The sequence below is a fragment of the Lissotriton helveticus genome, chromosome 12, assembly GCF_964261635.1.
Source record: "Lissotriton helveticus chromosome 12, aLisHel1.1, whole genome shotgun sequence".
Taxonomy (NCBI): Eukaryota; Metazoa; Chordata; class Amphibia; order Caudata; family Salamandridae; genus Lissotriton; species Lissotriton helveticus.
Window position 1 is genome coordinate 685,768,171 of NC_136073.1, and position 12,436 is coordinate 685,780,606.

General features: G+C 45.4%; 1 protein-coding gene across 2 annotated transcripts in view; it reads left to right on the plus strand.

Moving 5' to 3' along the window:
• The window catches only part of FCSK (fucose kinase), a 1,128,763-nt gene that overhangs the window by 964,076 nt on the left and 152,251 nt on the right, over positions 1–12,436 (plus strand). For both annotated transcript variants that reach the window (XM_078671586.1, XM_078671587.1), the window contains exon 14: positions 3,269–3,345. In XM_078671586.1, coding sequence (XP_078527712.1) covers positions 3,269–3,345 — 77 coding nt within the window. The remainder of the gene's footprint in view (positions 1–3,268; positions 3,346–12,436) is intronic.

Consider the following 12,436-nt stretch of genomic DNA (forward strand, 5'->3'; position numbering starts at 1 on the left):
CTCACATTAAGGGTCAGTAGAGAAGAATAGCTTTGTCCAACCAAGGAGGCACCCAGCACAAGTAAAAACCACAGCTTTGCAAGTTTGTAGCTGCGCATAAATTATACGAAACGAGCTTGGGAACAATGGGCTGTTCAGTGTCTTGAGACATGGAGCTGTGTCCCCTTTCCCATCAGTGTGCAGTTTTTCTCAGTCTGTATCATGTCACTCATCATTATGCAGTACCCCCCAAAGGCAGAATATCAGGCATAACCACAGTGCAAGCCAGAGCACTCTGCAACATGCTAAATCAAACTATTCTGCAGCACATTCTGCTGTATTGCACCATGCTCGCGTCCTGCTGGAATCCACAGTTCTTGGTCACCCTGAAACTTAACTGACCCCCTACCCGCGTATTACACGGGGCCAGCCTAACACTGCTTATAGCCCCCCTTCCAGCCCTGGTGCTGCAAGGCAGCATTCTCTCCCATTGCTTACACTACACAGTGTTATAGAAGAGAAACAAACAACATTTTCAAACAAAAGAGTCTCATGCATTCTTTAGTATTTCAGATGTCTTGAATCTGAGTTGTCTCTGTTCTCTGAAATGATGCTTAAATAAAGCACCATAGTCCATTCGATGGTCCTTGTCTGTAAATGCACATTTGCACACTCATATCTATTCCCGTCTTAGCATTTCACGCTTATTTGTTTTTGAATTTGCTTATTCCGACTGCTGTTTGCTTCAACAGACCGAAATAGTATTTTAAAACTGCTGCCCTTCAGATACTCACTACAACTTTTTTGTACTTAACTTCTTTGTTGTCCTTTTCAGAAATGCCTTTGCAGGTCAGTACTATTCCACCAGAAGCCAATCGTTAGCTATTGATTCTGTCTAAACTTCTTAGAGCTATGCAATATGGATTACTTTGTCTGGGTACAATCCAAATCTCATCTAAACACATTTTTAGGCAGGGATAGTAAATTAGCATTTTCCTATCAAGAATTCTACTTCATTGGACCTGATGGTTTTGTATATTGATGCTTATAAGATGAAACGACAAGCACTGTGGTCCTGTGGGAGCACTCCCAATCTGCGCCTTTGCCCAACTTGGCTTCAGGCCAAATACAAGTGCAAACCTCAGTTTAATCCTGCAAGTCGAAGATGTTTGACTGGAAAGTTTCATTTTGAGCTGCTCCTTCATCACCGGTTCAGCAGCCTAAAACCTGACCAAACACTTGTGGAAACAAGGTAAAATGGCTACTGTCATGTTGGACATCTGCAGCTTCTTAATTGTCCCCCCTGCCCCCGCACGCACAATCAAGTTGAGGTTTCACGAATGGAAAGTCCTTAATGTGCTTGGCCTAGGCACCTGATCTCATTGAGGCTAAGCTAATTAAAAGTACATGATTTTACTAATGGAGTAGTTGCTCATTGTGTAGCTCTTTTATTGTCAATTGTTAGGACCTATGCATTGAAGGTTTGGAGAAAGGAGTAAGAAGCAGATTACTCGCCTGGCCTGTTGGCTTAACCGGGGCTATCCTAGGCTCTGCTCGTGACTGCTGTGAGTAGGAAAGGTACATACCAGTGTTAAGGTTAAAAGGTTTCAGGATCAGCTTGTCCCACCCTGCTTTAAGACCGAAGACTAGTGCTTGTAGGAATGGGAAGAAATTGACTGCACCAGGAGGGGGATGTTGGCTTCAGAGATTCAATTATGTCCATTTCTTGGCACTTAGGAAACAGTGTAGGAAGCTGAGTTTCTGTTGCAGTAACCCCCCCCACACACACAATTTTTGCCAGATTCCTGATGCACTTTGACTTGATGTGTCCTGGGTCCCTGCCAATCAGGTTCCCAGGACCTGTCTTCTTTCCCAAAACTGTACTTTTGTACCCCCAATTGGCACCTCTCTGGTCACATATAAGTCCTATGTAAAAAGTACCATGGGTACCAAGGGCACTGTGACCATGGAAGGCCTCTAAGGACTGCAGCACATATTGTGCCTCCCTTAGGGGTCCTGTACCTTAACACCCACACACTGCCATTGCATGCTGCGTGTTTTGATGCAGAGAAAAGTGAAGAGTCGACATGGCACATATACCTGTGTGCCATGCCTGCAACCCACTGCCTATGGTATAGGTAAGACACCCCTCTGGCTGGGTGCACTATACCACTGGTTGCATGAGCACTGTACCCCTACAGTGTCTAAGTCCACTCTTAGACATTGTAAGTGCATTAAAGCCATAAAAGAGTATATGGTCTGGGAGTTTGTCATTACAACCTTCACAGCACCATAATGGCTTCACTGAATTCCGGGAATTTTTGTAGCAAACTTCTCAGCATAATAAACCCGCCCTGGGACCATTCCCCATGACCCTTTGCGCCTGATTTTAGGTGTGTTCGATGGCCTAGACGGCTCTCGGGCTAACAAGCGTTTCCTCGGGACAGCGGTGGCAGTGGCAAAGCTGGACATAGCGGCACTCTGGTCCCAGACCAAGCCCCCCACTGTGCGGAGGTGGACTGGTGTGGGACTGGGGAGGAGCCCCTCTTCGAAGCCCGGGGGTGCCCTGAACTTTTTCAAAAGATATGGGGCAAATCGTTCAACCTGTGCTTTTGAGGAGTGGATACGGACTGCTTGTCTTCTGGGTTAACCCTCTGTATGAATTTACCCTGTTATTTGATTCGCCGATCTTTGTCGCTCTATGCATGTATGTACTGTATGATTCTCTGCTTGAATGTGATGCCTTTATGAATTTGTGCTTTAAAATTTCAATAAACTTGATTATCAAAAAAATAAATAAACCCACACTGATGCCAGTGTATTTGTATTTATTATACAATGCACTCAGTGGGCACCTTAGAGATGCCCCCTGAAAAACTTCCAGCCTCTGGTGGGTTTCCTAACTGGTAAACACAAGCCTGCCACCATGAGATAAGTTTCTGGAATCCTGGGGTTGGAGCCATTGCTCCTGAGCCTAGAAACAAAGCCTGTCCTGGGCAGAGGGCGTCACACCTCTCCTAGGTCAGGAAGAGCCATCTGTGGCAGGGGAGCTTCAAATGCCTTGTCGCCTTTGTAACGCAACCCACAGCCTCTCCTGCTATCAGGAGCTTGGTATGTAAGTCTCTTGTTTCGTGCTAATGTTTCAATTTCCTTCTCAAGTAAATTGGATATTGGGTCAATCAATTCCCAGGTATTGCTCAAATTTTTTTTGCAGAAGGATTTACCTGTACTTGTGTTGTACGCTAATTGATAATCGCTGCTGTTGTATTTATTGTGTTTTCTACAAAAGGGCTCTGCTTCGGAGAAAGGAACTGGAACCTACCTGAATAGGCCCTGGGCAGACTTTTTCCAGAGAACTGGAATATGGTAATGACCTCTCACAAATGTTTTCAAATGTCATTAACAAATCAAATGATTTGCCTCTTATACGGTCTGTAGTTTCTAAAGGAATGCATGTGTAATGCCAGATAATGAAACATAGTGGCAGGACTTCAGTCCTAGACTTGGAACCCATTTATTTTAAGCAGTGTCCCACAAGGCCTCAAATTATTGAGAGGAACTTCAGAAAGTATTGAATACTAATTTGAGTAATACTCCAAGTGTACCTGTCTATATAGAGACTAAGTAAAATACTTCAAGTGTTAAAGAGGAATGTGGTGATATGTAACTCCCACAGCTACTGAAGCAGGCAAATGGGCGCATACATAGCAGTCCTTTGCTTTCATCGTGCATGTATACTCGTACAGCAAATTAGAAAAAAACGTTAGGAGAAAAGTCTCTCTCTTAAGCATCTTTATGTAAAACCGTAATGCTGCCATAAGCATAATAACAATTATAAACACCCCAGCTACAACTAACCTACACTGATCTTTGGTAAACATATCCATAATCTCTACAGTCAGAGCTTTGAATAGAATAGCAGCAAGCAGTCTTATAAATTATGTAACGCTCTACTTGTGCTAATAGCAGAACTTATAGTTATTCCATAATGAAACTAGATTTATATACAGTGATCTTTGTGAGTCATCCCTAGCCATATGCCATCTTTTTCTGTATGACAACCCTACTCTTCTATTGGAGTCTTGGCCCTATGGAATCTTCATAATTCAAAAAATGCAAAGTTCAATTCAGCAAAGTTCAACAGAATTTAAATTCATAGGCATAGTATGTACAACAATGATGGTCAACCCAAAAGATTAAATGCTGTTGCTGTGTGGACACAAGTCAGAGAGACTAAGTTAGCACAGTTCTCTGCTCACCCAGATCATAAGTGATCAGATCACGTTCACTCAGGGGCAGTGTACCTCCTACAAAGCACCCTCGCTCTTTTTGATCTCCTGAGTACTGTACTGGTTGTATGTCCTTGCAGTCATTCAATCCACTTGACTCGGTCTCTTCAGGGACAACTTGTGGTATCCATTCAACAGCTAAACTTGGTCTTAGGCTCTTGATCCCTTGGGCACTCTTCTCTCCTTCGGTCATGTCTGGTCACTTTACTTGTGCCTTCACCGGGATTGGCATTATCAACCACCAGCATGTGAGGCTGATTCGTTGTGATTACTCTTGATTCACTACCACGGATTCGGAGTTTGCCTAAAATTGGCTTTGCACTACTTCTGGAACTTGAAACACAGGTTGACTCTGAGGTTCTTGGATGTTCACTTCACCCCCCCCCCCTCCCTCTGCTCATTCTGAGTATTCACACAATGGGGCTTGAAATTCAGCAGCAGGTGTTACCACCTCTTCGTATTGATTTCCCACTTCCTGGGTATGGGAGGCCACAGTGGGTCCAGGATTTTTCAATCTAGAGAACAGATACTTGTCTGAATGCTAGTTAAAGCATTTAAATTCATAAATGCAGTACACAAATGGCTTGTCATCCATTCCACTTCTTGTACATATATATATTTATAAGACTTGAGGGAAGGTTTTTAATCCAGTTCAGGATAAGTCCACTTAATGGGTTGTCCTTCTGCCTCATCTTCCTGTGCAACAGAAGGTAGAAAATATAAGTTTCTCTCACCACCCCACTTTTCATGTTAAGTTGGACCACCCCTCACCTCCTCTTCTAGTCTCATGGGATACACAGCCACCTTCATGTAAAATGGAAGGTAGAAAGCATGAGTCTATCTGTCACACCCACATATTCTGTCTATTGCTTGCACTTGTTGTATACTTCTCTGGAGCCACTGTTGTCCCCATGTATAATCACATTGGTAGGATGGGCCTGGAAACCTCTTAGAGAATGTTACTTGGTTTGCTGGCTGTGGGAGGTGCCCTCCTCCTCCTCCGCCCTACATGATTTGGGTCAGTTCCTCTCCTTTTTTCCACCTGAGCCTGGACTTGCATCATGGCGTCCCCTTGACCTTCACCTCCCTCCCGCTGGTACATGCACAGTGCCGAAATGTCTTTAGAAGGGATTGGCCCACAGTAATCCCACCATTTAAGAAGGAAGCTGGTATGCATTCTCTCCTGATGTTTTTAGGGAAAAGTATACAGTATGAGAGGTTATAAAACACTCGATGCATGTGTTTTTTTCATTATTGGAGTCGTTCTGTTTTAAGGTATGTGTGGATTTTTTTTAATGATATGTCTTAAAGCACACTTTAGCAGCTCTACTTTAAAATAGATCGATCAGATGAGATTTAAAGTTTGGCTGTAGAAATGATTTTAACAGACTGAATCGCAGCTTTGTGCATTTCACGAAACTTAAAAAGTTTAGAAAATGCAAAGTTTGAAAAGTACCTCACACCACTTTCTTGAGGTGGTGGATTTCCAGTCTCAGCACACAACGATGAATCGTATCCTACATAAAACATTTTGCTCCCGGAAACTACCAGCTCTTGAGGGCCACTGGGTTGAACCTTAGGGAAAGTTAGGACGCTTTATCTTTCTTTACAAAGGGTGGCGTCTCCAAACTTCACCCAACTTTGTGGGCAAGTTTGAACTTTGCTTGCACTAAATTAAAAATGATTTTGCAGGTTACTTGGAGAGTATCCACCAGGGATGTTTGGGGAAGTTAGTGGCGAATAATGTCTTTTAAATGCTTTAAGGCTGCAGTAATGGTGAAAACTAAATAGAAATTAAATGCAATTTTACTGTGAGTATGACTGCAGGGGAAAGTCCAAAATTGAATTTCACTATAAAGGTGTGGCAGCAAATGTATAATTCGGCCATGCAGCCCTAGTCAAAACTGCATGGATTGGCAGAGAGGTTGGTATGCACCACTCATAGTCAGTGGCTTAGCTAGCCCTCGTGCTTTTGCCACCCGTGGCAGCCGCAGTAAAGAGCGGGGGGTGTTTGCTGGCGGTTTCTGCATTGGCAGCCGCATGAAAGAGCGCCACTGCTCATAGTTTAAGGCAGGTTTTGCTGAAGGTGCTCTACAAAAGTAGACCTTCAGACAGCAACCAGCAAGACAGTTTGGTATGTTATGGGTTAGGTGCTTGTGGGAGGCTAGTGTGGTCCATTGAGGCCTGAGGCCTGGCCCAGGGTGTGTTTCCATCTCTAGACACAGGAACCGTAGATTTACCCTTGAATCTATGCAAGTGGGTGTGACTTCATGGTTAGCATCCAGGATCCTCCTCTGTGATGACCTCCGCTTTTGCTGCCGCTTTGGCTGCTGGAGAGGGCTCAGCGGCCTGGCGTTAGACATCCTCCTCTAATTCTCAAGCAGCAAACTCACTGCATCAACTCCGCATGGTGGCACTGTCTAGGTGGCTAAGATTGCTTGGACAAGCATGTATTTGTCTGAGCGGTGAATGTAGGAAGCATGGGAGCTTTCCAAGAGTACAAGAAATAGAAACTATTTACTTGCAGAGGGTTGTTCAGCGTTATGTAGGGTGCGGCTAAAAGTCAGGATTCATGGTATGAGGTTGACAAGTTTAAATGTACACTAGAAACCTGAACCCCCTCCAGAATAGAACCTGCACTTCTCAACATGCATGCTGGATTTTTCAGTGACTATACCAGCAATTCTACACATGACTGGTATACAATAATTTATTAATGTATGTATGTATGTGTGTCTATATGTATGTATTTAAGCACACCTGAATCAGAAGTGATGAAAGTGAGTGTCACACAGAACAGAATAATTATACATAATCAATAGCAAACAAATTAAGAAGACAACGGGTAGTGCAGTTACTGTAACAGGGATGACATAACAGTTGCATAAGCACTAGTCCATTAAATTAATGTTATCAAGTTTGTCTGTGTGTACTTATTGCTTGAGGAGGCATGCTCTTATGTGTTTCCTAAGTGTGCAGAATGAAGTTAGTCTCCTCAACTTGGATGGATACGAATTCCAAGATGAAAGTGCTACCCTTGTAAATGATTGTCTCTCAGAATCGAGGTTGGGTGTTTTTGGGAGTAGAGAGTTTCTGCATTGAAATAGAAAGTGTCATCACTTCAAATGTTTAGGGAATAATGGCCCCAGATGTACAAACATTATTAATACTGATTTTCTAATAGCGATTCTCTCCAAATCGCAGTTAGGAAATCGGTATACCTAATGTAATAACTCTTTTGAGTTCCATTAGCGATTCCTGGTGGATCACAAATACGCCTACCTCATGCATATTAATGGGTTAGATCGCAATTTGCGACCCATTAGGAATTGCAGCCATCACAGGAACGGTGGTTTTCTGAGGTCAGCAGACCAACACGTCTGTGATTACTTTTTAATAAAGCAATCTTTTCTAAAGGCAGCCCGTTTGCCTTAAAGAAAAACGGGATTCATTTAAAAAAAAAAAAGAAAAAGAAACTTTGCAGTTTCGTTTTTTAAGGGTAGGCAGGGGTCTGTGGGACCAATGCCTGCTTTTAAAAAAACATTTTTTTTGCATTCTCAAAGGTGAAGGTGTCCCATGGGACCTTTTATAATTTGCGAATGGCTTACCAACAGTTCTAAACTGGTGGTAAGTATTACTGGTTTGCAACCGGAATTTGGTTGCAAAACACTAATGCATACCATTCTGATTCGGTATTTGGAAGGGATGCCCTTCCAAATACCGAATCGGTATTTGGTAGCAAACACACCTGATGTGTGGCACAATGATGTACACAACAGGAGCTTTGAATTGCGCTCCTAGCATGCCATGGTTTATTTATTGACACACTAATGCCATTAGGTATGCCCTTTGGACCTCAAGAGAACGTAGAGTCCCAACTAGTAAATTATACCATCATATTTTCCTTTATCTTTCAGATTGGATTGGGAAACCTTAATAGGTTTATTCGTTGTAGGTACTTTTTGACTTACTTCCCTATTTAGTCGCTTTTGGAATCATTTGATATTCCTATATTTATGCACCTAGCCCTGACTAAGGGTAGGGATACTTATTTTTCGAGCCTGAAGAAACGCCACGGATCCGTCCTGGAGCCCTGAGGCTTGAAACATGTCGACGTTCTAGAGCACATATTGAGAGATTGCCAGTCATCATAATCTGAGTTGACAGTCCACACATATTTCTTAACCCTACTGTTGGAAAGTGGGTTATTGGTAGGGTCAAAAGTAGGTCTGCCACTGGCAATAAGGCCACTAACACATGATAGGACTCAGCATAGGTCTTAGAAAATTATTCCTATGCTCAACCCTTGGTAAAGTGGCTGCGAGCAGACAGGCTTAACTTCAAAGAAAGGTATGTAAAGCATTGAAAAACACAATTTCAGTAAATAATCAAGACACAACACAAAATAAAAATCCCACACCAATTTATAAAAATAGGTAATATTTTTATATTTTAAATGACAACAAAACGAAGAAAATCCACTGTAGGGAACCAGAGATATGAATTTTTAAAGATTAGTCACTTTCTAGTGCTTAGAAACCAACAGTGCCCCTTTTAGTCATTTTGTTTTCTCTGACAGGGACACACCTTTATAAATTGTTCTGAAGAATGTTCTCACCACTGTGGTGGGTCGCCTTCTTCAGCAAGTGGGGTCCAGTTAGAACACCTTCCTGGAGTTCTGCTTGCGGGTCCCAAAGTATCCAACACACAATCCAAGGTTCTGGAAATTGCGACACATAGGAGTGTCCTACTCAATGGTGTTCCCGGCCCGGTTTCGCGTCGTGAGAGAGGGGGGAACCACATTCTTCAATACACCCCATGAGGTCTGGGAAGGGATAGAGGAACAAGACCCCAAAGACCGACGAGGGGAGGGCAAGAACCCCACGGAACTGAACCCAGCACGTTCCCCTGATAAAGGGCAGAAACCAAAGAGTCATCCAACGATGGTGGAGATGCACAGAGACAGAGCGAATGCGATTGCTGCGGTGGCCTCCATGAGCACAGCAAGCACCCGGGACACTCCCTCGCACTCTGAGGGAGAACACAGAGATTCGGACTCAGAGGCCAACACGAGCACAATAGGAGAGGCGGATCAGGCCCTGCCGCGCATTACACACAGATCGGCTGACAACCTGATGTGAAGAAGAGAGAACACGCAAGCACAGCCGGGACTATCTTGTTGGGCAGTGGGAAATGACGCCTGAGACGCCCTGAGCTAGGGCAGGGGGCACCTCTGTACACCGATATATGACCTGTACACGGGGAGGAGGGGCCGGGCGGGGGGGTGGAGAGGACGGCTGTCCTCCAGGCAATCACTGGCATAGTCACCACTTTCGGTTTACGACTGTTAAGGCACTGGGGTGCTAGGTTTGGATGGGAGAGAGATTCTCACTTGTCCTGGGGAGCGGGAGTTGGTATGTTTATCTAGTTTTATTATTAACAGGGGGGGCACTGCTGTCGACGGGGAGAAAGGCCATGGCATGACGATACAGTAAAGGGGGTGGTGATGGACAGAGTATTCCGAATTAATGCAGAACACTCCTACCCAGTCAAGAGATCAGGGCTTGATCCATCACCGTTTTTTAGCTCACTGCACCATCCCAGTTCAGAACCTGGCTATATGCAAATTAGTCTGTCCCTGGCCCAGTGCATCATGGGAACAGGGCAGACCAAACTACCAAGCCAATTCTTTCACTGGAAAGGAAACAAGCTTCCGGGGACCGGTTTCTGGCATTACAGCCGTCTTCGGCCCGGCTTGCTTGAATCCTGATGGTGCAGTGAGCAAGGGACTCGCATCCGAGTATACCCTTCCACGCTTATGGTGGCCAAAACGATACAGTAAAGGGGGTGGTGATGGACAGAGTATTCCGAATTAATGCAGAACACTCCTACCCAGTCAAGAGATCAGGGCTTGATCCATCACCGTTTTTTAGCTCACTGCACCATCCCAGTTCAGAACCTGGCTATATGCAAATTAGTCTGTCCCTGGCCCAGTGCATCATGGGAACAGGGCAGACCAAACTACCAAGCCAATTCTTTCACTGGAAAGGAAACAAGCTTCCGGGGACCGGTTTCTGGCATTACAGCCGTCTTCGGCCCGGCTTGCTTGAATCCTGATGGTGCAGTGAGCAAGGGACTCGCATCCGAGTATACCCTTCCACGCTTATGGTGGCCAAAACGATACAGTAAAGGGGGTGGTGATGGACAGAGTATTCCGAATTAATGCAGAACACTCCTACCCAGTCAAGAGATCAGGGCTTGATCCATCACCGTTTTTTAGCTCACTGCACCATCCCAGTTCAGAACCTGGCTATATGCAAATTAGTCTGTCCCTGGCCCAGTGCATCATGGGAACAGGGCAGACCAAACTACCAAGCCAATTCTTTCACTGGAAAGGAAACAAGCTTCCGGGGACCGGTTTCTGGCATTACAGCCGTCTTCGGCCCGGCTTGCTTGAATCCTGATGGTGCAGTGAGCAAGGGACTCGCATCCGAGTATACCCTTCCACGCTTATGGTGGCCAAAACGATACAGTAAAGGGGGTCCCCGGTAGCTTGTCTCCTTTCTGGTGTAGAATTGGCTTGGTAGTTTGGTCTGCCCTGTTCCCATGATGCACTGGGCCAGGGACAGACTAATTTGCATATAGCCAGGTTCTGAGCTGGGATGGGGCAGTGAGATAAATAACGGTGATGGATCAAGCCCTGATCTTTGGACTGGGTAAGAGTGGTCTGCTTAATTCAGACACTCTGTTCATCACCACCCCCTTTTCTGTATCGTTTTTGGCCACTATAGGTGTGGCAGGGTATACTCAGACATGAGTCCCTTTCTCACTGCTCCATCAGGATTCAAGCAAGCCGGGCCGAAGAGGCTGAAATGCCAGAAACCGGTCCCCGGTAGCTTGTCTCCTTTCTGGTGAAGAATTGGCTTGGTAGTTTGGTCTGCCCTGTTCCCATGATGCACTGGGCCAGGGACAGACTAATTTGCATGTAGCCAGGTTCTGAGCTGGGATGGGGCAGTGAGATAAATAACGGTGATGGATCAAGCCCTGATCTTTGGACTGGGTAAGAGTGGTCTGCTTAATTCAGACACTCTGTTCATCACCACCCCCTTTTCTGTATCGTTTTTGGCCACTATAGGTGTGGCAGGGTATACTCAGACATGAGTCCCTTTCTCACTGCTCCATCAGGATTCAAGCAAGCCGGGCCGAAGAGGCTGAAATGCCAGAAACCGGTCCCCGGTAGCTTGTCTCCTTTCTGGTGAAGAATTGGCTTGGTAGTTTGGTCTGCCCTGTTCCCATGATGCACTGGGCCAGGGACAGACTAATTTGCATATAGCCAGGTTCTGAGCTGGGATTGGGCAGTGAGATAAATAACGGTGATGGATCAAGCCCTGATCTTTGGACTGGGTAAGAGTGGTCTGCTTAATTCAGACACTCTGTTCATCACCACCCCCTTTTCTGTATCGTTTTTGGCCACTATAGGTGTGGCAGGGTATACTCAGACATGAGTCCCTTTCTCACTGCTCCATCAGGATTCAAGCAAGCCGGGCCGAAGAGGCTGAAATGCCAGAAACCGGTCCCCGGTAGCTTGTCTCCTTTCTGGTGAAGAATTGGCTTGGTAGTTTGGTCTGCCCTGTTCCCATGATGCACTGGGCCAGGGACAGACTAATTTGCATATAGCCAGGTTCTGAGCTGGGATGGGGCAGTGAGATAAATAACGGTGATGGATCAAGCCCTGATCTTTGGACTGGGTAAGAGTGGTCTGCTTAATTCAGACACTCTGTTCATCACCACCCCCTTTTCTGTATCGTTTTTGGCCACTATAGGTGTGGCAGGGTATACTCAGACATGAGTCCCTTTCTCACTGCTCCATCAGGATTCAAGCAAGCCGGGCCGAAGAGGCTGAAATGCCAGAAACCGGTCCCCGGTAGCTTGTCTCCTTTCTGGTGAAGAATTGGCTTGGTAGTTTGGTCTGCCCTGTTCCCATGATGCACTGGGCCAGGGACAGACTAATTTGCATATAGCCAGGTTCTGAGCTGGGATGGGGCAGTGAGATAAATAACGGTGATGGATCAAGCCCTGATCTTTGGACTGGGTAAGAGTGGTCTGCTTAATTCAGACACTCTGTTCATCACCACCCCCTTTTCTGTATCGGGCATGACGTCCAGCGT